Source organism: Pogonomyrmex barbatus, unplaced genomic scaffold (assembly GCF_055798465.1).
Source record: "Pogonomyrmex barbatus isolate J1 unplaced genomic scaffold, ASM5579846v1 scaffold1, whole genome shotgun sequence".
Lineage (NCBI taxonomy): Eukaryota > Metazoa > Arthropoda > Insecta > Hymenoptera > Formicidae > Pogonomyrmex > Pogonomyrmex barbatus.
In genome coordinates this window covers 25,734,307-25,760,620 of record NW_028297098.1, presented here as the reverse complement: position 1 = coordinate 25,760,620, position 26,314 = coordinate 25,734,307, and the positions used below count along the sequence as shown (strand labels likewise).

At 44.0% G+C, this 26,314-nt stretch overlaps 1 protein-coding gene across 3 annotated transcripts in view; it reads right to left on the bottom strand.

The window, feature by feature from the left end:
- bbg (PDZ domain-containing protein big bang) overlaps positions 1 to 24,016 on the bottom strand; it is a 37,320-nt gene extending 13,304 nt beyond the window's left edge. The window contains exons 1-6 of one of the 3 annotated variants that reach the window (XM_089078484.1): positions 23,686 to 24,016; positions 22,367 to 22,783; positions 21,101 to 21,562; positions 18,966 to 20,683; positions 18,067 to 18,155; positions 2,722 to 2,796 (exon numbers count right to left, since the gene is read on the bottom strand). In XM_089078484.1, coding sequence (XP_088934610.1) covers positions 2,722 to 2,796; positions 18,067 to 18,155; positions 18,966 to 20,683; positions 21,101 to 21,562; positions 22,367 to 22,783; positions 23,686 to 23,829 — 2,905 coding nt within the window. In that variant the 5' untranslated portion in view covers positions 23,830 to 24,016. Of the gene's footprint in view, positions 1 to 2,721; positions 2,797 to 18,066; positions 18,156 to 18,965; positions 20,684 to 21,100; positions 21,563 to 22,366; positions 22,784 to 22,860; positions 22,880 to 23,685 lie in introns of those variants that run through there. The other 2 variants (XM_089078487.1, XM_089078492.1) reach the window with 2 other exon arrangements.
- Positions 24,017 to 26,314: the final 2,298 nt, after the last annotated feature.

Below are 26,314 nucleotides of genomic sequence, written 5' to 3'. Positions count from 1 at the left end.
AAAGAAAAGTTTTGACGAAATGATCTAAAAATTTTACCATCTGAAAATAATTTTGTTGGGCCACCAAAATTATTATGTGTTATATAGAACAATAAAATATAATGATAATAGTGCAAAAATTTTTAATATTTTAGCAACTAATTTAAATGATTTAAAAAAAATATAAATATTTTGGTACAGAACAACAAAATTATTTTCAGATTTCCATCTGACCAAGTTTTTAAATACTTCAAACAAGAGTGTTCTTCCCGTGTACATATTTTGTTTTATATTTTCGGAAAAGTAATCTTCTTTTGGCTCTCTGGCTCAGATCGGGCAACTTAATACATCGAATATTACAGGATCTATCTCAAGTGGCAGAGATTAGGAGCAACTTCATACTCTCCCCTACTTAGGTTTCGTCACGCAATACTCGTCAGATTATTATCTGGTGAAGATTATTCATATTAATAACGGCCCCACAATTCGTGACCATTCCGCGTAAACGTCCTAGTTTTTGCGATTTGATTTTCTATACGCACGAGTCTCCTCGTATTCAGCTCATCGCTCGCAAAGCTCGCACGAGAAGAAATGTCCGATAGCGTTCGACATAATAACGGCCGTGCCAGTGTTAGATAATCCGTGCCGAACGGCCGTGTCGTACGATCGACGAACTCGGATAAAGGGACAGCCGATGCGGCCGATTCTCGTCGGTTGCGAAATCGCCAACGCTTTTGCTTTGGTAATCTCACACTCTGATTCACGCGTTACATCACCTTTCTACCATTTCCATCGTGGACGGCGGTATTATTGCGCTGTCGCGAATGGTTAAAAGGTCCTTAAATAAGACACGGATTCGCGTTACATCGCGCCGATACCGGGCACGGTGTCCATTTATCACGTTTAACTTCTGACACTCTCTCGCGCGGAAGTGAGAAGTGTCATATCACGAGGGATTCATTTAAATTCGTCCCCGAATGCCGCGGATTAATTCCCACATTTCGTGAGAAGGGACCCAGGACGAGAGGTTGCCCAACGTGCTTAAGCCTCTTATCGAAAGCCTGAAATTAGTAGCCTAAAATTTCGGGAGTACGTTTTTTTCATCAATCTCCAAAGGTGAGATTTCCAAAGGTGAAATCTTTCTACTTAATGGGTGGAGAGATTCACTCATGTTCGACGTCACGGCTTTGCCGTTAGGTGCTAACTCGAGGTGTTTCGTGGGCAGAGATAAAGCCTTACATCGCGGAAGTGCTACGTCGCGGTGACGATTAATTCCATCCGCGGTATCTATCTACCGATAAAATCGACAGTTCTCTCGAACGAATCTCTCGGACTACCTGGCGTATGCAATCCGACTATATGCGGACCATAAAATCCCGACATGGCGCGACGCGACGTGGCGTTCGGCCGGTGTTCGCGCGCGGATTCACAAGAGGATTTGACACGGCGTGAGCAGTCGGCAGTACATTTTTGCCACTGCACCGGCTAGACGGCGAATATTCCCCGTTCAGAAAATAAGATTCCAGAATGCGGAAACATTGGCATTAAACGCGGCGGGCCGATGTACGTGCTTCGAGAGGCCGATGACGTTTACCATCGCCGACTCCGCTCGTGCCTTCGTGGGAGCGGGCTGTAAAACGAGTAGGAAGCGAATCACTCCGCGAGAATCCTATCCAATTAATTTTTTACGGAAAAAGAGAAAAAGACTGATAGCGGACTGATAGCCGTTCGTTGCATCCACTTGGGGAATCGCGAGAGTCGCGTCGAGACAAAACTGCGAGGATGCGTATCCTCGCGTGCGAAGATAAAAGACGAAGAGAGAAAGGCATTCGTTATTATCCCCGAGAGTCCCTGGCGAGGCCACGCTAACAAATGGCTTTAAAGCTTACGTAGAGAGAAAAAAAAAACTGGACGATTAAGATGCCTCAATTTCCTGTCGCACTTTGATCCTTCTTCCCCCAACGTCGTTACACAGGCTATTTCTAATAGTTTCCTTTTTGCTGCGAAAGCAGTTAGCATTTTAATACCGTGACAACTTCATTGACTATTCGATTAGGTTACGAATTATAAATTTCATTCGTTTCCTTTCTATTTCGATTAAAAATCGTGACTCCGACGTTCGGGCGGGCACGACCGACTCGTTGCTCGTTGCTGTTTTACAAGGCGGCGTGAGGTGTTTGTTATCCAGCGTTACTGGTTTCGAGCGAGATCGTGACATGTCAGGAGGATCTCAATGTGAAGTTCGCAACACGATCGAGGGCGAATTCTTGCGGACTTTCACCGTGCCGAAGGACGAGAGATCGGCGTAAAATGTTGGCGCATTCGCGCGGCTTAGTTAATACCATTGTTACCGATCTCGCGGCCGATTCGGCACGCTGACCGCGTACGTCATATGCCCGCCTGACATTTTCGTTTCATTTCGCGAAGGAGCGACTTTGACACGACACCGTAACCCGGAATTATCTTTGTGAATAATACAATCTACGGACCATTGCGCACGGAGCGCGATAGTACTGTTGAAATCGTCGAGTCATACCTTAATGTCCCCGCGATAAGATCGTTCGGGAAAGTAATATGCTGATCATAGAGCAGTTTTTTGCGGTCCTACATTGTTCGACAATCGCGCGAAAAAAATCGCGATATACACTCGCTTTTATCGCTCAGGCCCGTTTCGAGGTATTTCGATCGACGAGAGAAAAGAATAAACGTTCCATAGATCTCTAATGATCTCTGTTTCTCTACCTTTGTTCGGGTTCTTGCTTTCCTCCTCCGTGTATTCTGCAATCTTGCTCACGCGGACTGCTTCGTCATCTCGCACTGCAACAAATGCACGTACTTTTATTTATTATACATGATGTCTAGCCATTACTGTATCAACCTTTAAGCATAAGCACGTCTGCGCGCGAAAGGATACAACTCTGCTCGCCAGCTACGATCGTGCGAGAAATCACTGTCATTTTGTCGAAACAGCGAAAGTAATCGCCCGACCGCCCGAAGGCGACAGGTAAAGAGGGGAAAAAAAATCAGATTGGAATGTATAGTAATTCGTATCCTTGCGTCATTCGTGCGATCGTACTTGTGGAATATATTATTTTTATAAACGCGTTCTGCATGAGGCACCGCCGGAACTGCCCTATGGATGACATTTCAATTAAGAAAAGTTAACGGCGGGTTAAGCGCGGAGAGGAGTCCTACGAAAGACGAGAGACGTACATAAAGAGGTCACTGATAATGAATCGAGGTAATAGTTTGCTCCGTCGGTGGACACAGCTGCACCGTTGACTCCAGTTGACTCTGCGCCTATTAAACGCCAGATACATCAGATACACTGTGCATGTGCATCAAACGCAAAGTCTTTAAGAAATATATCTTTTCTATATAACGCATCGTAAATCGACATTACAATTTTTTAATTTCTTAAAAATAACACGAAAAGATCTCATTTCACTCGAAATTTCCTCAGGCATATCTCGCGCGCTGGAACGATCGCATTCGTGAAAAGCGAGCGATCGATATTCTTTATCTTTAAGATAATTTTTTTATTTTAAAGAAGTAACACAGGAAACTTCCATTTTATTCGAAATTTCTTCCGCGAGATTCATAATTCGCGTGCATATCTCGCGCGCTTGGATGATCACATTCGCGAAAAGCGGCCGATCGAATTGAACGGATAGGGAATAAAAAAGTCCGATGTTTTTTCCCGCATTGTGTCGACGATGCACCGCATTCTTCGCCGGTGAACGCTACTGCGGCGGCAGGCGGATTAGTCGCGCGATCTTAGTCGTTTTACGACTTCTTGTATTGCGGTCGACTTTTTTTTCTTGTTCATGCGAGGTTGGAATGAATTTTATTCGAATTGCTTTTACGTTCAAAGGTGAATTGATTTTATTTTAAAGAATGCCGTTAGTAGTTATTAGTCGTTTGATGAAAAATTGACATGCGCAGACGCGGCAATGTTAAAAAACAAATATTTATAACTATAAAGACTAAAACTTTCTTTCTTTTGTAATATGTATTTAAATGTAAATAATATCAAATTGAAGAATCTAGAATAAAGAGCAGGAGCGTGCAGTCTTTAGATGATTACTCTCTACATTTCGTAATATTTTTTACGAGTGGTCAATTATTTCCGAGTTTCAAATTCAGAAATATGTGGAGGACAGGGGGAGGACGGGGAAGGACGAGAGAAGAATACGAGAAGGAAGGAGTGAAAGGGCCACGCAAAGTTCAGCGAGCCCAAGAAAGGCAGATGCACGGAAACCGAGGGAGCGAGAAAGAGAGAGGCAGAAGGAAGGAAGGAGAAAGAGCGAGAGAGCTCGAGAGCTGCAAGGAGCCGAAAGAGAGAAAAGAGAGCAACGAAAAAGAAGAGTGGTTCCCCTCTTCGGTCCGAGAGGTTGGGAGCGGGTGGCCTTGAGCAGGTCATCACCTCCGGCTGCGGTGGTGATGCTGCTTGCGCTGGACCATCTTAACTTCTTCTTCTTCTTCTTCGTTTTCTTCTTCTTCTTCTTCTTCTTAACTCCTTGAACCGTCCTTCTTTCCTCCACCATCTCCCATCTCCCATCTCCTCTCCTCGCTAACCTCTTCCTCCTTTCTTCTCCTCACGCTCTTTCGCTCCATCCTCGTTCTTTCTCTCTTCCTTGAGTCTCATCCGGCTTGCCAGAGTTACTTTGTCACTTCTTCTCTCTCTCTCTCTCTCTCTCTCTCTCTCTCTTCCTCTTTCTCTCTTTCCCTCTCTTTCTCTCCTTGTCCTTCTCGTTCTCTCTTTCTCTTTAGCTTTAGACGCTCTTTACACTTTCCTAAAGGCCTTCGCTCGGCCGCAGAAACAATCCGTTCGTGCTAACTCCACGTCGAAGCGAACCGACGTGGTGAATGCACCAACATCACGGGTACCGAGAAGTCAAGGGCCAGTCGTACCAAGAAAAGTTTTCAACTTTTATTTTTTTTTTTTTTTCGCTCGGAGAAATGCACGAGGCACACCGCATACAATTCGATCCAATCTAAACATCCACCTCTACAGAAGGTATGTCGGACGATGACGATAGCGAGAGACGATTTCTCTTTCGTCCCGAGCGCTATTTCAAAGTACATCGTCCGAGCCTACTTAATCTATTATTCTTTCGGAGGGGAAAGGGGGGGGGGGTCGATCGGGTAATATCGCCGCTTTCATGATCGCACGCGCCACCGAGCTCCCGAGTAACAAAAACCGTAAATTATCGGGCGTGTTGCCGAGTCAATTCCGTGTCGTTTCCGCGGCGAGGAAGGATCACGCAAATTGCGTTTGACAAACTGGATCGGCGTGGTAGTTACCGCCTTCTCGCGAGCGTAATGATCGCGTGGCGCGTGGCTACGTGGCGCACGTAAGGAAACCGGACGTTACACGAGCGATCATCCCCGGCGGATCGCGGAGATCGCGCAAGCCGCGCGGGAGGAAGGGGGAGGGAGATATTTCCAGACCGATCGGATAAAGTTGTAACGCCCCGAGGTGGATTTTATAAAACGGTTAACGCGTGTTCTGTACACGCCGCGTCTAGCCGGTGATCGAGAAGCGCGCTAAGTCGTGTGTTATTTTCTTCGTAGGTGCAACATTCCGACACTCGCTTCTCACGCTCGTCGAAAGTGCACGCCGAGCCGAACCGAGCGCGCTGCAAATTGCCGGGCGTGACGAGGATTTCATGTCGTTTCCGAGGGAAAGGATCACGCAAATTGGATTTGACAGAGCGGATCACAGTGGTAGACCCACCCCTTTCAGGACGTAACGATCGCGGCGCGTGGCCGCGCAGCCACGCATATAATGCTTACGAGCGCGAATACCGCATACATGCACAGACGAACGTTGCGTTTCGTAGACGTGGAATCTTAAGTTTCTCTCGCTTATTATCATAGCGAACAATTACGAGCTTCTCGACTGTCGATTTCCTAAGCGAATTTTTGCTAGTCTTCTTACCTTCATTATGCCGAAGAGAATTTACTTTAACGAGTAGAAACGATGGATCTCTCATAGTGGATCACAGTTATAGCCCGGTGGGCACGGAATTTCAATTCTACTAAGCGGACAAAAAAAAAGGGTGTCAATATCTGTGTTGTAAATCACGCATGTGAGAGGAGGCACGACGATGCCTGGCGCTTACAACGGCGTTTCGGTGTTGCCGCGCCGGGCGACGAGCACGAAGGACCGGATCGTCGAAGTCGGTGTGCGGACTTAAGTGAATGAGGAAGATAAACATAATAATTACGGCAAATTGAGGCCTGCCACTGAAAACAGCATTGTGGCGAGCGGAGAGGAGGCGAGAGAAAGAAGCGGGCCGTACGCGGGCCATGGCCGCGACGCGTATCGGTTGAATAAACGCGTTTAACGTACTTGGCGTGCCAGCGATAGCGTGGGTGAACAGGGAGATTTATCGAGGAACACATTTAGACCCGTAGCCACCCCGTGGTTATGAGCTCCGAGTTGTAAATTTTATTAACATTATCGTTCGTTGTCAATAAACTTTTCGTAAAGTATTATTTTTCAGGAACGCTCAGGTTCTCTCTTCCTTCCCAGGAATTTATTTATTCAAATCACCGACTTGAGAATTGTCTTTCCCCGTAACATTCCTCTTTAGCACGGTTTGAGATACGACAAAAGTAACCAAACGAAGTCGTATGCTCGGCCGGAAGTGCGGCATTCGCCGCATGTGGGCCGGTACTCTTAGACGATACCATAAATTGCTCTAATCTCGCAAACGGTAATAGGCATATCCATTCTCGCGGCCGCGACGTGTTGGCGAGATTGGAAGACACGTTTCACGTGCGCAAAAGAACGCGCGTTTCATCAATTCTTATCGGCTTTTAACTTTAGCGCGAACGAGGCTAGGCTCGTCAAGCTCAAGATTTTTCATAGGTCTGCAATCTCTCACGCAGTTGGAAACTCAATACTTAACTGATTTGTCGGTAGAGCAAATGTTGCTTCTTATCAACACGCATATAGAAAAGCTAACATTTCGATTTGAATCACTTTTTAAATTTTATTATCCTAAAAATAATTTTAAATGAAGGATTCTCCTTATTGCAATTATGTTTTTTTTTTACGAAATATTCTGATAATTTCGTAACATGCATCTGTTTTAGGAAATATAGGGCGATAAGCTCGGAGATTTTTCTGAATTGTATTGTAAGCCGCGTTTCATTCCATAGGCGATATACCGAGTGTAAGCGATTGGGAGATGCATCGATTTCGATTAAGTAACGACCTCGACCTAGTGAATTACGCGTTGCATTCGGGAATTTAGCCCGGCGGCTACGGCCCGAGCCTCTCGCATACCCGCGTCCTGCATCCGCACGCAGCAATGAAGTTTGCTTTCGGTGATCGCGCCCAGGCCGGTTTTCGGTGCCGCAATGCCGCAGGCCACTCGTCCTTTTTAGACCCTAAAAATGATCTCAAATAAAAATAACCGACGAAATTTACCGAGGCAGGGGAGCGACATTTTATTCCCCCGTTCGAGATATCCTATTTTTGGTAGCGCATTTTTTCCAAGGAGGAGCATCGCGGCGTCGACGGGGCGCATTTTTCAAATTGCTCCCTGCCGTCGTCTTTTATTTCGCCGTGGCGGACCGTGTTTATTTTAGCTAAGTACAAAAACCGCAAATGATGTATCTAAGAAGAGGCGAGCCGCGGCGGATCTCCTCTGCGCGATGATCTTCCGCCGTCGCGAATACCTACACGTGTATCTCGATGCGCGCGATGTATAAGGCGCGCTGTTAGTGTAATAATAAACTCTCTTGAACGGCGCGGCTACGGCTAACAGAATGTATCTTGCGAGTCACAGTGACTGACTACTTGGCGCCTGCACCGATAAACCAACCCCGGGCTTGTACTCGCGCACGATTGTCGGCCGTGCACACGTTTAATACGTACGCTCGCGTACGCTGACACTAGAGACACGGACGATGAATGAGCTAATTGTGCCTTCTGATGAGCGAGACCCGTCGTCTCTTTTATCTCTTTTCCGCTATGGATGACGTACGCGCGCACTTGCCGGCTGTCGTACGAAAACGCGATATCGGAAGAAAGAACGCGCGCGCGTTATTAAATAATCGACATAATTGACATTTCGATGATGAAATATCAAGATGTACAAAATTATTTTTTATTTTCTTAAATTTTTCTTAATCTTGCTTTCTCTCTCACAACACCACAAGTGTATTACAAGGTATTTTTTATATGCTATCCACATATAAAAGGATCGTCTTCAGATAGAAATATGAAGACTTTTATGCACCTGTCTCTTCCCCTCCCTCCTCATCTTGAGGAATTGAAAAAAATACAACTCAGAATTACAAGCTATTTATGAACTTTCGAATTCTGCAAACTGCAAGAAATTTTGAGCTCGTTACTGTAGATTGAAATTTGGTTTTTTATTTTGGTTTAAGTGAAGGGGCTGAGAGAACATTCACTTAGTTCCCCCATCACTTAAAAATAAGAATATTGGATTTATCTTTACTGTTTAAGAACTTTTAATAGTTTTGATTTTTGGATTCTATTAATTAACAGTTTAAGAGCTGTTTGGAGCTAAAGAAATTCTCCTCTTAAAATGTCAAATTTCAGTCTACAATAACGAACTTAAAATTTTTAATTAGCAGGATTTTTGAAAGCTCATAAATAGTTTATAATTCTGAATTGTACCTTTTTTTCATTTCGCAAAGTGGGGCGGGAAAGGGAGGTGCACAAAAGTAATATGAAATCTCATGAAAATATCTCAATTTCGGAATGATTTTAAACAGACATTCTAAGGATTTATTTGAGCACAATTGTGTTTAAACGTGTGATCTTTAAAAAAAAATTGTAGACGAATGAACAAACACTTTCAGGCAGGTGTAGTTCATCCACGATGCCTGCAGCTGCCTCTTATGGAGCCCTTAACGTGCTTTACCCTTGAGATTCAGAAAATATCATGGCGTATGCGTAACAGCTGCTGCATTTTTCTGTGGGTGGCGACCAGTGAAAGTGAGTCTTCGAGGTCGACGCCGGATATAAATTTCATTCTATTTCATCTTAAGCTCGATACAACCGTGTGAAATCGAAAATTCCAATGCTTATAGGGTTTTAATCAGAATTAACATTTATTTCAATCAATCGCATTATTTAGGATTTTGGAGAAAGTAATTTCCTTCACGTTTTAAGATTCTTTTAGATTCTTTAAACCCATACGTTCGAGCCAGGAGGGAATCTTTTTTTATCTATAACAAGAAATGTGTGATGCATTGTCAGGACATTTAATATTTAATATTTTGTTAAATTTGTTTTAATTTGCTGCAATTTGCTCTTTAAATTTATTATTGCAATTAATGCTGTTATAAAAAAATAAAGCTATAAATCGTTGTCAAATTTATAAAAATATTTAATTTACTTATTATTTAATTTAAATATTATTTAAATATTATTTAATAATTTCCTAAGACAATGTACAATTTAAATCTTGTAAACAAATTTTAATTTGGATATATATTTCTCTCGTGTTTAAACAATGAACACTTTTCTGCACAGATCAAAGTGAAGCCGTGACAACGACGGCTTTTATTCGAGCCTTTAAATGGCGGTTACATTATTACACGCGATTAAACTACTACTCGGAACCGATTGCAACTTGATCACGAAACAAGTAGCAAACCACCACTTGCAGCGAAACGCGATTTAAAATTCGGTTTTGAAATCTGCATGGAAACGACATATTTAATCCATTTAAAACAGTCGGATTTACCGCTGACATTAACTAAGATCGTGCTGCGTTTTTTAGCGATTCGCGAAGACCAATTGTTACCTCATCGTGCTACGGTCTAATGAACGTTCGGAGTCGAGGCGCTTCGAGAATCAACCCGGCTCGATTAGCGCCGTAAAATCGGCCTTCCTTCGGCATTAGAGCGATTTTCTTGTGTACACACCGCAGGAGATACGCTTAACGAAACGCTCTCTCGCTTTGATTTCTTTTGATAATCAACCGAGTATCGCTTGCGGAAAACAATGGAGAAAAGAAAACTTAATAAATTTGCCTAACAGCGAGTTTGAAATTAAATTGAATCGGCGAAGTTTCATGAGTGTCTTACCGTTCGAAAAACAAATATTTTCCTCTCGCAGCGTGGTCGAACGGAGCCTCGGCTTTCGTGCTACAGTCCTCAAGTTTCGCAGACCGATTATATGTGAGTCTCGCACTTCTCAAACTCCGTTACGAAGGCACATGTTCGCGCTTGAAAACGGAGCACTGTAAATGATTATTTCTTGGTGTGAAGCAAGAAGAAGTGAATCTACGCTGCACCGAGCACAAAGAGTACGTTTTCGACTCGTCGAAATCGTACCGAGTGGAGACCGAACGGCGCGAGAGCTTTCGTTTTCGCTTGTCGCTTTCAAAACTCGCTTATGCTCCAATCTGCGAGAAAATGTGCCAAATAATATTCTGATTCTCAAAACTGGAGACTTCAACTGGAAAATTGTCGAAAGCCTCTATACTATAAAATTTGCAGGGGAACAGCCAGTAGGCCGAATCGAGGAAGAAGTCTAGTTTAGAAAAGCACGAAAGATTCGAGCATAAGACGAAATTATGACGATTACCATACTCGACACGCGAGGGTGGTGCACACACGCGAAGGTTTCTCCGAACGTTTTGACTTGAGAGTCGACGAGAGACTGGCGAACGTTTCTCTGCCTCTGCTCGAGACGTCGCGCCGGGCATCCCTTTCCACCATGCGGGACCGGACGCTTCCTTACCGGTCTCGAGGAGAGGTGCCTTTACTCCCGATAGGTTACCTTCGAGATAACTCGATAGCGCACGCATAAATGCGCGCACGCGTGTAAATTGAGCCGATAAATTTCGCCAGGATTGCGAAAAGCCCGGCATTTCGTCCGTTAATTAGCACGGCCTCTGACGGCCGGTGACACCGACCGTCCGACGTGTCGCCTTCGGATGCTGTCATCTTCTCCGAAATTCCATCTCGAAGACAGGTCTCTCGACGCGACGCTTTCGTATTAGCCCGTTATACGTCGACAAATAAATCATCGTAATGATTTGAAAATATCCTCGCAGCTTCCTTAGCCAATCGGCTATTCATTAATGAATCCTATATTTATCTACATACGTATTAACTATAATAAAATAATATTGACATTAACATCTACGACATTGTTATTAAAAATATTATTATTGTTAATATTAATTTAAATATTATCATTCGTAAGTATGAATTCAATTCTATTTTTAAAAAGCAAAATCATTTCCTATATAATTCAATAATTCAATAATCTGATTATTTTGACATATTATTTTGGAAATGTAATTTTTATTATACACAGATATCTATTATATTATATTATATTGACAACGTAGTGATTAGTGATCGATGTATCCATCGATTTTCTAATACGAATGAAATATATATCGCAAGGATTTAAAAGATATACCCACTACGTACGATTTCTACCGAACAAAAGACCGTCTTTTCGCTATTGTACATTTCGAAATCATAGATCAAACGTTGATAAATCGTTTTGCGATCCACGGGGAGTCACGTGCGCACAATACGAGTCAAATTGCTGAAAGATAGATTTTGATATTACATCTTGATGCCGGGATTTTTGTTATTCAGTCAGATACGATACTTCCGCGTTGCCTTTCCGATTTAGAAAAAGTTATCCCGTCATACCTCGCAAATTTACATTTTGATTCTTCAACGCTACGGAATATGAAAAGGAGAGGCGTAAAAATCATTTTTTACCGTGACATCTCGCAAAAGATGTGTAGGTAGTTTAGCATAGAACATAAGAGACCTCCCGCTCGGTTGAGCATCACTGCCCATCGTTTCGCCATAAGGCATGGGAATGGAGTGGCTAAAAAGAAGTTAGCTGGTCTTTGTGGGCTCGAATTTCCCGGAGTTGAGCAGCGTGTTTCGATTTGCCGTAAAACGTGAAAGAGCTGGCCGAAGCGCACTTTATGAAAGCTCGTCGCTACGCTCGGTTATTTCTTGCTCGCCCATACGAGCGCGCAGCATTCCGGTATGATATGAACGGAGATGCGATCCCCGACGCGGAAGTGTGACTCGTTATCAGATTTATAAGTTTATAGAGTATCGTCGGGAATTTAACGAAAACCGCGTGTACCGTTCGACACGCGCGCGCCAACGTCGAACATTTCGATCGTATCGCAACATCATCTCTTATTACGTAACGACGTATTAGATTATATGTTTTAACACATTGGTCACGTGAGGCAACGTAATGTAACGTAAGAAGTAAGAATTCATTAAGCGTTTCGCGAAGCGAAAAACGGAAGTCTTGCTCTCTTTGCGAAATCGAGATTTCCATAGAAAAAAACGAGTCTTATGTTCGATGTCGAAAGGTCTTTCGATCTATTCCGTAGACACTTAACGCCAGTCCACTGCGTTTTTCTCATTATTTGTAAATACACGACATGTAGGGAATTACCGCTACCCGAGGAACATTAGCATGCCGCGCGAGGTGGGCCGACATTGCGGACAATGACGAACGTGACAATAATAATATTGGATTTACGTTCCTCAAGGTCTACTCATTCTCGTATGGCAACTTAAAGTTGTTCATCTTCGGCACAATCGCGATTACTACAGTTCAATGACTGAGGAACGAATGTATTCATTTCTGTAAGGTAACATAATTTTAGTTAGTAACTATTAGTCTAATTATTTAGTAATTATTCAAACGTACGCGTTGATTTTTAAATAATCGACCATCGCATGTTTCATCCGAGTGATTCTTGATATATATATGATAATTAAAAATTATTCATTAACATGATCGATGCTGTTTAGTGAGGGGAATCTATTTGGATGTAAAAAAATTAATAGAATCTAATTATTTATGACTTATTTAACATATAAAATTTTAATCAGCCAACAATAGCAAACTACACAAATGATTCTCGTACGATTGTTTAAAATCGTCTATTGTCAGGAGTGATAATTTAATGGCAGAAACATCTAACTTAGCAACACAAGATCACGAAGCAAGATTCTAGTTATTTAGTAATATTCAAACTCATGTATAGCTTTTAATTAGCCAACAATCATTATGAAATTTTTCCTGAATATGTTCATACGTTTCCGATTGCAGCAAGATCGAATCTTCGTGATCTTTATCATTTTATTTAAGGGGAATAAAAGAAAATCCGCTTCTATCGTCGTGACATTTGCCCAACGACGGTTACAGCGAGAATTCGCGTTTTAACGCCTCGACTTGACTTGTAAACGCGGGTTACAGCGTCAGGTGTCAGCGGTGAAATGTGGTTGCAGCCTGTCATTTTCGAATAATTGCGACGAGATATTTTCAAACTGGACGTTTTGTCGAAGACGGACATAAATGTAAAACGATATAAAACGGGGTGATGGAAATAGTAGAGCAATGATAAAAATAGAGAACTGGAAAAGCGATCTTCTTTATCGTTCTCCGCAATCTCGCTTGATTTCACGGTAGATCCCTGTCGCGGTAGCCGCGACTCGTAGCCATGTAACGCAAATACTATACGGAAACGTTTCATGGCTCATGCCATGGCTTTATGCATAAAGCCGCCGTGTAAACTGGATGCCACGCGAACGATCGTTCAATACTCGAGACGCGCCGCGGAAAGAAGATATAATTTCACGTTTATTTATACATTAGCCGAGCGAGAGATTGGAGTTTTCTCGCCGGTCGCGAGGCGATTCGCCCGCTCGTCATCCTCACGGATCGATCTGTATCTCAAAGTGTGATGCATCGTACCTAATTATATTGACATCGGTGCATGCGCGGAGCGGCGCTTCCGGGTTGCATTCCGCGGCGGAATGTCGTCTCTCGGATCTCGGATCTCGTATCCGACATGTCTACGTGGACATATCCTTTCAAGCACGGCCGACCCGAGACTCGGCGAGAACCAAGCTGGTTCCGTCCTTCTCTCCGGCCAATTTCTCGCCATGCGAATAACAATAACTGTCTCCCCGATACCGATTTTCTCAGGCGTTCGTGCGCGATTCATAAGCGTGCGACCCGATCCTGAGATGTAATGCCTATTCGCTTCTAATAAACGCGCGCAACGTGATTTATGATTGGTTTCCATTTCCAGCGCCGATCGTAATTTTCCGTTCAACGGCCGCACTTTGTTGAATTCGTTGATACCGGTCGGTCTTGAACGGGGGCGAGTCATCTTTAGGCGGATTTACCGCATGCACCGTTCGAGCCGGCGCGGTGGAATGCAGCTCGTTCGATCGGATGCATCGAGCGTGCCTCGCGAGTCAGATCGAACGCGATTCTTTCGGCACGAACGTGACAAAACGTGACCTGATTTTTCCGCGCGATGGAGATTTCAGCGAAAACGAAATATTTCAAGAGTATATCGCGATTCTCACTCGTCGATCCTTCAAGAAACACCGGGGAATTAAATTTTCAACGTACGACTTGATGAAAAAAAATGCAACTTTTTGCATTCCGCTAAATAGTTCTACGTGAACATCCTGAGATTTTCCAAATATTCCACTCAGGTTCACTATTCCGTGTCAACAAGCCGATCGTAACATTTTAGTATGCATATCCACAAACGTTCCATTGAGTTCTGAATAGTGAGTAATTTTCTATAAAGTCCAAGATTAGCTCGGGTAAAACGTTGTCTGGAATTTATGTGCATTAACATTTAATAGAAAGTACTCGATATCAATATCTGCTAATTACTCCGACGTCGAAAGCTTTCCTCGGGAGGTCAATACTAATCATCGCCCTTTGCAATCGCAAATTGAAAGGCGGGCGTCAGATCGCCTGGGAAAGGTCGATCCCCTTAGGAGTCGCTCATTAATGTGCGGTTCGGCTGAAATGATGGAATGCGCTTTTCGTTTGTGTGTTTTTAAGCTTATACATAATCGGCGCGATGTAGGCAAGCAAATCTTCCGAGCCGCTTCATATCAGATCGGTGCTGATGATCTGGAACCCATGCGTGTTACATCAAGGGTCGCTATTTTTTTTATTCCCCGAGTTACTCGAAGCGACATAAAACCACAAAAATCGATCAACATTAAACGTTACGTGTCGTCGTATCTTTCTCGGAATCATCGATCTATTAATGTTTGAATAAATTCAAATGGACAGACGTCCCGATGTCGATCGCGAGGAGGAAACACACTGATAGAAAACCGTTGGCAATAACATAAAGTAAACCGCCCGCGTCAAGATAGAGTTTCGGCTTTGAAAAGAATCCCGCAGGGGTTCTACCTCGAAGAAAGAGCTATCGACGCCAATCCGGTTGGATTTGTATAGGTGTCGGCCGTGTGTGACATTTGTTATCTTTGGGTCAGTATACTGCGTACACACGGGGTCCGTGCCGGCGCGCTTGAATGCCGTCTTCTGCGATCTCTCGCGCACGTACGGACGCACGTCAGTACGCAAGTATGCGTCAGAGATCGCCGTCTCTTCGATTGGAAGTGAACCAAGTGAAAGATCTCGAAAAGGAAGGCGATTAAGGGGGAATGGGACCTTGAGCGCGGTCAGCCACTGGAGGAGAGCTTCGACGGAGGCTGAAGACCGCGGCTTGGGGACGCGGGATCGCCATATTGTTGCGACTAGTAAGCTCCGCTGGACCCCCTGATCGGTCCCCAGCATCCGCCGGCCGTAACGGGCGCGAGCGGCGCCGGATCGATCGTAAATGTCGCGAAACAATGTGGGGATACGTGACAATTAACTTGGAGGACTTGGAAATCCGCCGAGCCAATGTTAATACGCACTATGGGTACGCTCGTTTACGCTTATCTCCCAGATGCGAGACGCAACGATTTGAATAAAGTGTGCCGTCGTCAACCTCGTGTTTTTGGAGAAATTCCACGAAAGCCGCACGCCAATTTCGTCTCCAAGTTGAAAAGAATTATAGCTTCGACGAGTGTTGTTTCCTAATAGCTGCAGCTCAGAATATTATTTATTACCCAGAAAGACTTCCAACGTACATATATAATGGCGTGAGATAAAAGACTCGAGACGCAAAATGACGCAACGTATTTTCACGTGCTTCGCGCAAAACGCGGTGAGTGTAATGGATATATCGTAAGAAGTTTTTACGACTTCGTATTTAACGGGGTTGAGGGAACGAGCGAAGTCCGCTCGTCGGGCCCGTTGGAAAAATGATCGGGTGAAACGTCGCCGGCACTCCGGCAACCCGTAGGCGCCTGGCTGTAAAGTCTCGCGTTTTAATACGAACGGCAGTTCGTTAGCGATTCGCGCGAGCATCGGCTGTTAGGCGATTCTCGAATTATTCTTAACGGTTTTGTTCTCACACCCACACCTGGCCGGCGGCCGGGAATCCGCGGAGGAGTTCGAGTCGAGGAGAAACGCGCCGGCCGCGCGTCGATTAGAGGCCGCGTCGATGGAATTTCCTTTATTTCCCGCTTTGCACAAAGCGTCTGGCTGCGATAAAGTCCCAGGTGCAGATCCGCCGATACACTCCTTATCGTGCAATTCGCTTCAGGAATTGCGCCGTTCGCGTTGCGGGAGAAAAAGAGAAGAGAACAAGACAAAAGTGAAGAGACAAAAGTGAAGAGAAAACGGGGAGAGAGAGAGAGAGAGAGAGAGAGAGAGAGAGAGAGAGAGAGAGAGAGAGAGAGAGACGTAGCGAAGACGATGTCGAAATCGCGCGAGAAGCGAAGCCTCCGTCATTGGAAAATTGTATGTCACTTGTAACGTTGCCCGGCGTTCGCCGTGCGTGATCGGTGCATCTTTGAAAAAAATACCGCGCAAATTAATTATTATATGAGCGCTTATTATTTCGTATTATCCATCCTCATAATCCCTTCTATTATAGAAACTGCCTTTTTCCATCAGATTTTTTTCCCGACGGGTGTGGATTCCGTTACCTTGAGAAAAAGGGCACGAAAGAAGTATGCGAGAAAGACCGCGTTACGATTGGTGAATTGCTTTCGATAATATACTTCATTGGGTGCGTATTATGTGCGAATTATTACTATCGCTCGAAAGGCGCTCGATTTCCGGTATTTCCACGGCGAGATTACCGTTTTCTCGATCGGTCCATGTTGGCGGGATGGACATCTTTTTCTATTCAGTTTGCGATGAGGGAAGACGAGCATGTGATAACGTGTCTCTCGTCTTTAAATGGGTTTCGCGAAGAGCGTGTATTACGCAAATAGATAATCTCATTGAAGACAAGTGCCTTCGTGTTCACAGAAAATGGTGGAGAGCTTTCTCGAGGTGGTGTTTGAGTTGAAATAAATTATAAGGGACACGAACACACACACACACACACACACACACATACACACACACACACACACACACACACACACAGGCACAGGCCAGGGAAAGAGAGAGATAAACAGAAAGAGATAGAGAGAGAGAAAGAGAATAAGCGTCGACAAGACATCTCGATTAAAAATGCTCCGCGCCACCCCGCGCGTAGCATTCTCGCGGTTTGCGAGAAAACGCGTCAAGTTATCCGCATGAAAATACGCAGAATGCGTAGAAGTGACGAATAAGAATTTCTACCGGCGAGGAAGGCGCGCCGCTACACGCCTTTGTCTCGATTCGCGAGACCTGCCTCCGTTTTGAATGCATTCGCGCCCGCGCGAAACCGGAGAACTGTATGGGCGCGTAACGCAAGGTGATTAATGCGTAACCTTTATAAAACTCGACGGTGACGTAGCGTGGTAGCATGGGCGCGGGCCGGGCTGTTCTCCAGTCGTGCGCTGTATACTCGAGCGTTTTTTTCAGAATTTTCTTCCCGCATTTCGAGCAGAAAGCAGAACAATCCTGACCGCTGATGACAGTGACTCCCGATCGCGGAAGAAATAAAGACGATTGGTGACGCGATCGAAAGTGAAGCCAATTATTTAATTAGCGGTTCAAGGTCGCTCCGATTGATGACGATACTAGTTCTTTTTTTACGCAGCTAGGTCTTAATCGACGCAAATGTCTGATTTGTTGCCTTTTGCTATCAACGAGCGGATCTCTAATCGTTCTCCGCCGGCCTCGCATTCTTCCGTTAATTGGATAAATTGCGGCTTTATTGACTTAAATTGTATTTTGAGATTTAATTAAAACTTAATTAGCGTATTAAACGGACTTACCGTTTTTAACGAACGCATCTTTCTTGATCGCAGGAGACGATTCTTCCGGCTCCGCCGTACGCTCGCTGGAATCATTCACGTCTGCGTTACTGCAACAGGTCAGAGATGATATCATTTTTTTAACTGTTTAGAAGAGAAACAGCTACATCTCTTTATCTCAACGCTCGGTTCTTTCTTACATTCCCCATAACACTCGATTGCGAATAATTATGAAATAATTAATGATGTAACTTATTATATACACGCTCGCGCGTTTCAAGCGTTAGGAAAGTTGGAAGCTTTAATAAATAGCAATCGCCGTTCGAATGATTTGAGAGGCGATTGCAGCGTCATGCAAAGAAGGAGAGATCGCTTTTCAAAGCAATAAGCAAATGTCGAGCATTTGCATGGAGGCGTTCACCCCGTGGGACGGCCGAGTCGAACAGTCGCGTTCGATTCTCGGTAATCGACAACCCTCTTTTCTATTCTTAGAACGGTCAATTAACCTTTTCTCCATGTGCCCGCGCACGGCAGGTAACTCATATCCATAAAGAAAGTGAATTAATTTCTTTTTAAAGTTCATTCGTTGCGTGGCGCTGCCATCAATGAGTTTTATAGTAATCTATTCCTCGACACAATTCCCAGCGGCTTATCTCGCAATCGCGCTTATTTTGTTAAAAATAAGCGGAAATATTCTAATTAAAATTCCACCATATACATAAGTTGCAATTATTATTCAGTTACATAATAAGTTAACGATATCAAATGAATATATTAGACGAAAGTGAAAATAAATCACGTTTCTTTCAGAAGGCTATGTTCAGATCTAATAAAATGCCTTAGAATCTCTTTTCATTCGTATTGTAGTTGTTAAATAATAATATCTATGTTAAGATAGAAATCTCTAATTGTAAACTCACGCGTTTACATATTCCAAGGAAGTTTCTTCCTCTTCGCCAATGGTAGCGAGATTACTTTGCCAATAATAATCGCCGTCGTCACTTTCGTCGGTGGTGTCTTCTTCCTCCGTCACTTCCTCGTTGTCTAATATCCGATTTATCTTTGTCTGATTTTTTATGTCGTCGTTCACCACGTCAAGCGATCGATAAGTTTCGTTATCCTCGTTCTCTCGCACTGTAGAATTATCGGACGACAAAGTGTTTTCCGCGTTTACCGGAAATATTTCCTTAAAAGTATCCTGATCATTTGTCCTAGTTTCTTCTTGATAAGAATTTTCTGATTGTGCATGTTTTTCCTCTTCATTATTTGATTCGTCAATGTGTTTACCGACTGATTCTAAGTTTGAGTTTTGATGCTCCGAGAGAATTTTATTCGTCGTTTGCAATTGATCTTGTTCGCTTCTACTAGTTACTTGATCTGTAACTTTATTATTTTCGTAATTTACAGTTTCCGTCGCGTTGTTTGGCTTATTTTTTACAATATTCTTCTTCTGATCAGACTGCAAACCTTTGGCCACTCTGATCTCGATAATCTCAAAGACTTTATTCGTCTGTGTATCTTCTTCCTTTGCAATTTTGTCTTTCTCATTAAGGCAAGCATCTTTCACGTCTGGCTTTTTCTCGAGATTGCTATTTAAATCTTCAATTTTTTTATTCTTTCCGTCGAGAATTTCGTTATTTTTATTCGACGAATTGCAATTTTCTGATCGACCGTGTTCTGTGCTTTTACCTTGAGAGAGATGCTCGTTTTCTTTTTTCGTTACGTGATTAGATTCGTTCGACGACGAAGGTTTAACTTCTCTTCGCGGCGTTATAGTCGGCGGTGGAGGCGGCGGAGGTGGTCTTTTCCGTCTGGCCTTAACGTCTTTTCTCGGCAACGGTTTCGGTGGTAATACAGGAGCTTCCGGAAGTTCTCTCTCGGGGGAGACCGGCACCGTCGCGGAGATTCGCGAATGTGCCTCGTTTCCCGATTCGCTCGCCTGCTGCGTCTGATTCACGCAGATCCTATTAACGTGATTTCTAGCCGGCAACGGCGGCGGCGACGATCTGTCGCCGTTGCATCTCTCCGTGCCGGAGACGCAGGTCGCCTCGCGGAAGTCCTCGTGGTTGCCGTTGACGCGTTCCACGAGCTCCACGTTGTCCTTAATTGGCCTGAAATGCGTCGTCGAGTCGGCGGCCAGGTCGGCCGTATAGAAGAGATCCGGCCTGGCCTCGTGCCCGTAACTCAGCGGGGCGTCCTGAAAGCTGAGCGGCGGCTGAAGGGTGATCGTCTCCTCGATCAGCACCGTGTTCGGTGCGACGACCGCCGTGATCCGCTCGACCTCGCCCCGCGACTCCACGTGCGTCACTGCCTCGGAACTGGCGAGACGGCGGAGCAGATAATCGGGCGGATTCGAGAAGTCCCGCTCGAGATGCTCGAGCGGGCAGATCGCTCGCGACAGCAGCACGTCCTGATCGGACGGCCGGTCCGAATCGCGATCGACGCTCGAGAATTCGTTCGGCTGCTCGGAACCGGCGGTCGACGCCGTGGAAGTCGTGGAGATGGTCGACACGCGATCGGACGTCGAGAATCTATCCATCACGGTGGACATGGAGCTGCCGGTGTCGTCGGACGTACTGCCATGCGTGGAACCGCATTGCGACCGCGCGTCCAGATAAACCATCGCTTCCGGCGGTTCCTAAAAACAGGAAGACATCTCTTTTCATCTCTTTGTATCTTCAATTTAATACGTTTTTTTTTAGATATTCTAAATATTCTAAAGCTCCGCGCACAATGGAGGAAATGTTAAATGTTGAAAATAAAAATTTAATTAAACGTACGTAGTCATATTTTATACTTATTTATGTTCATTGTGCGTTTAATCTTTATTCCGAATTTTCATTTTCAAAATTTAATGTTTAATGTTTTCTGTTCCTAATATTTTCTTCATTGTGCCAGGATCTAGCAGATATATTCATAGTTTGTTCTTATATTTAAGATTGCCTTAAATAAGCTGTAATATCATTTGGTTGAAATGTAATATTAAAACAATCTTGACTATAAAAACTAATTATAAATATCGCTCTTAATGTACTTTTTTTTTCATTATTACAACCTGCTTCGATTTCGCGAATTCCGGGCGGTCCTTTAGAGATTCCTTCGGGCTTTCCTGATTCGATCCATTGACACTTCTCGGCGAGGACTCGCAACTCTCATACGAGTTTATTTTAGTCACGCATTGTAATTGCGAGCCCGGCGAGCCGTTCTGCGATCCATTTTGCACTCCATTCTGCGATTTCGGACTGTCCCATGATTTTTTAATAGGACTAGGATTCGCCTCGCCATCCGCAGATCCTCGAGGATGTCTTAGCTTCCTCGGTGGCACCGGCGGCGGTGCCGGCGGTAATTTCGGTGGCACTTTATTTCTTTCAATTTTCCTCTCGGCGCTCACCACTTCCGGTCTGAGGGCGCCGCGGCATCTCACCATCAGCCTGATGACCAATTGCGACTCCTTCAATCTTCTCACGCAGTCCAACCGGGTCATGTGTGTCACCGGTATACCGTCGATCGAAAGTACCTACGAGAGATGTAACGTGATTGTCGAGTGCGGAGAAGAGACGCGGAGAAGTGCTTATTGCCCACGATAATTTGCAATGTAAACAAGCAACTGAGGTGAGAGGAAACCTCTCTTGAGGATCATTAGGGAGGAAGTAGGTCTTGAAAATCATAGACGGCGAAGTGCACCGTGGGAGCCGAAAGAGAGTGCACATGCAGCCGTCTCATTTTGCAGCTGTCCCACAAAATGAAAACGCATCGATATCCCAATTTGCACTTTTAATCTTATCGACAGAATGCTCTCTGAAGAATGTAAAGCCGACTTTTCTCTAATGAAGATGTGGAACATCGTTGTATTCGGTTTAAGCACGCCACTTCTCTCTTTTCCACGTCCATTCAAGATACCAACATTATGCCACAGATGCATACGCGGTTCGATGCACGCAAATAATTATATCGTCATCAATCATTATATCGACATTGAAATACAGTAGGAATCTATCGTTCGGCCATTGTGATCCTTATCCATTACAAGAGGAAACCTGCCGGTTCCGTAATTGAAAGCGACATGTGTGACGCGCGAAGGATTTCGCGTACCGTTAAGATGAATGAATGAAATCATACATGTTCATGAATGTTACTTTCTTGAATTTATCACGTGCATTACAGCACAACATATCACGTCAGCGAAAGCAGAGATGTTAACGCGAGGAAAACAAGATCAAGAAAGCAGAATTGCTCGCGTACGTCTAAGAATTGCTCTCGAGAAAATAAGTGGAAAAGTCTAAAGTAGAATGTATTTAGCGCTTCAGATTATCATTATTACCTCGTCCCCTTCGCCTAAGGTGCCCCACGAACATTTCGCTCTACTGGCCGGACTTTGCTCCGCGCAGCTTTGCACGAACAGCCTTCTGACTCTCTCGGACGTCTTGTTGCCGCCTTCGAATTTCAATCCGAAACCCAGACGTTCCCCGGGCAATCTGAAAACCTCGACTTCCTCCTCGAGATGGCCGTCCACGCCGTTCACCAGATTCTTACTCGCCGCCGACGACTCCTCATCGTCCTTCTTTCTATTTCCGATCGACAGAACGGTCACGAAATTCTCCGACATCGGCTGGCTGCCGACGCTCACCACCGTCACGAACTCCTCCGTTGTGCCCTTGGCGATATCCATTTTCCAGGTTGATCTTAATTCATGGCAAGTTCGCTGATCTTTACGCTCCACTGGAATGCTGGCCACTCCCTGAAAATAGATCAAATCATTGCCGACAATTCTGTGACGCTCGGTGGCGTAATCCGGAGACAGGTTCTTATCGGGACCTGTTTAGTCTGGAATCAACAGAAGGAATTATTATTATTCGAAAGAACGGAAGATAATAAAATGGCTCGACACACAATCGAGACGCTACAACACAAATCACGACGAACGCAGAAAACCCAAGGATCTGCCTTGAGGAAATTTGTAATGTTCCTCGTCGTCGCCAGATGGTTATTTTCTAATCATATCCATTTACTCGCGACGTAGAATCAATTCAGCGAACGAACGCCGACAGATAAACCGTGTCACATGGTGCCGAGGATCGCGGACGATCATTAAGCGATCTTGGCTACGCGATGTCGGCGTAGTCGCGTGACCAACTTAATACGGAACTTTCATGTTCTCGTCGTACCTGCTCGTTTTACTGATTAGACTGTTACACATATATAGATAGCAGCCGGGCGAATTATAAACAAACAGAGCACGTGTAGATATAAATTGCATTGCGATGCAAGACATTTGTATACCTGATGATGCGTTGTAACTGTAATTTGTATTCTGTTATACTCGACATCTCGTTTCGTCACGACTCGTCGCTCCAGGAATGGAATTTTATTCCACCATTTTCGGCAGCAAATATTTCGAGAATTATATTCGTGTCAATGTTAATACACGATCGATGGCCAATCGAATCTCCGTCTTTCCTTTCTCTTGTAAGTTTTCATGCGATTCAGTCGTCGTAACGTTTAATAATTACTTCGAATATTAAAGGCGATTCTTGGAAATCTCGAAAGGTTTTCAATCGAATATTTTTCATGATTGCTTGCTTTCATCTGCTGTTAAGTATCGAGGCGAACGTCGGCAAATTACAAAGATAAATTTCTTACATTGAGAAAAGTTCGCGACGTGGCTCTCCGGTTGTCATAAACATTCTTCCGAGCCGAGTGGGGTCTCTCCGAGCATCCGACTAATAAATCTTCCTTCTTATTTTTCTCTCGTACTGGCAGGTGAACAACGTGCACCGCCTCCATCCGTTTTCACCCATCAGCATCCCGATAATTTAACGATATGTATACCGTCCCTCGTCGTGAAAGTATGTCCGCTTCCACTCGAAGGCATCGTGCACAGCCCCCCGTCGCCAGTATCACCTCTGATCTCGGCAGAATGTGAGAAGTAGAAAGTAGATTGACCCGGGGTCACTGTCGAGCAATCAGCTGATCGCGAAGATCCCAATTGCCAAATATATTCCAGATTCGATTCTCTTCCTTGTATATTATGTCTCCCATTGTTTTTGTAAAACGATTGAATCGACGTCGTGATATAATCGCGTGAGGTTTAAAGATGTACTACACCTTCTTTTATAATTTTTATATTAATGAAAAAATGATGAAAAAATTACAGGTTATTCTAAATCATATTTTTAAAAAATTTAGTAGCGGTTTAGAATTTAAATCAAAAATTATTTATAAATAAATAAGTAGAAAAGAACCCTAGTGGAAATGTAATAATAAAAAGTAATAATAAAAATCTCAATTCTTTTATATAAGCATTTTAAATATTCAAGATTATTTATGTAAAGTTTCATTGTGATACAGAGATTAGTTATCCTATAAATAAAAATTTCGTTCTATTTTATTATCATTTGTTTCGTTTATACTTTTAATAAAAAGTTAATTTTCATTTCACACAGTGCCTAATCTCTACATCGCAATGAAACTTTGTATAAATCATCTCAAACACTTAAAGTACTTATATAAAGAAATTGAGATTTCTATCGTTATTTTTTAATTACATTTCTATTAACATATTTCTATTTTATATTTAAATAATTTTTTCATTGTAAATAAAAATAAGTGTAATATATCTTTAATATAACGCGAGTATCGAATAAATAATTATCCCTTACCAGTAAAAGTGCATATGAAATAACAGTATTCGAAGTCGAAGATGCTCGTTAATTGATTGTAGAGAGATTTGTGAAAAATTTTCCACGCCAATGATTAAACTAATCGAGTGCATCGGCGATGATTTTCCATATCGCGTGCAGTTACGGAATTAATTTACTTGTCGGAAGCGTGCGTCGATTTACTTTCATGAAATATTTGCTCATTGATCTTTCATCTGCGATGCACGCAGCGGCCGGGGAGAACCACTGCGTGCATCGACGCGCGTATATTCATATCCTCCGTAATTTATTATGCGGTAATCTATGATCGATACTTTGTTATATTACACGTGTCAAGTGAGATGCATATTTGATCGATGTTAATGTCATTCAGCGAAGTCGACGAGGATCGTCGTCGTCGAAGATCGGTGTCGAAAATCGCAAGATAGATGGAACATAAAAATCTGGTCGTGGGCAGAGTATAGGGAGATCCAAGGAGCCGTACAAGTGCGTGTAACGGAATTCGTAGCCGCAGGCCGATCACCACATTCTCGATATGCCGTGTTGGCTCTCGAGCGAGCGTGGGCACCGAAACCTCGTAAAAATATCGCGAAGTTGAACCGCGATAACCCGAACGCATATTCGACGACGAATCGGGCTTCGCGGTGACGTCAATTTAATCCCTCGCTCCTATACCTGACAGTGCACTCCGTCCGAACTAATGCCCTCTCCCTCAATAGGGGGAGGGGCACCACTTCCCGACGAGAATTTAAGAAGATATGGGCGGACCCGAGTCGCGCTTTCTTCCTCTAATATATTCTATTTATTCGCGTGGGAAAGGATTTGCATACTGTGACCGTTATGGCCACCCGGCGAGTCGTATAAATGAGAAATGAATCGAGTGCACGCTAAAATCAGCTGTGATATACGAGATTAATGTTGTACAAAATTCGAATCGTGCAACGCGGACGTCGCGTCGATGCCGAGCGGATAATTGAAGTAATTAGGCGCGAGGAAAGCACGAGGCCGAATGTTCTAATGGATACAAATTGCATGTCGGCGAAGCCCATTCGGGAATCCATCCGGGATGGCCATTAAAGTTACTTCACAAGTGTTACGCGCGGAAATGCCTGCGCTCACCAAAGGCTAAATGGGACTACATCGAACCTTCGGAATTCCGCATTTTCCCAGTGAGAGTCACAAGCGCGAGCGACGCCGCAATGCGCCGCGTTACGCAACAACAACTGACGCTCGCCGACACGCTCCGCGGATTTTGACAACGTGTTCCATTCATTATTTAAATCCCAGCCGGCGACTCCAGCTGTCCTGGAAAAACGATATTCCGAGCCCGACGATCCTCGGCGGTGACTCGCGGAACACGCTCGCGCGAGGGATACAGACAACAACGTCGATTTATGTGTTACTGTACCACGCGCGTGGGAAGATACGTGTTTACACGAGAGTCGACCGTTTAATTGCAAAAATAAAATGCGCGATTGCTACGACGATCGGGCAATCCTTTTATAAGAAGAAGTGCAATTTCGCAATCGATTTTCAACGGGCGTCTGATAAATTTCCTTGATGAAAATCGGCCGCTATCTTGCGAAAATAACTCTCGGGTGTTAAAAATT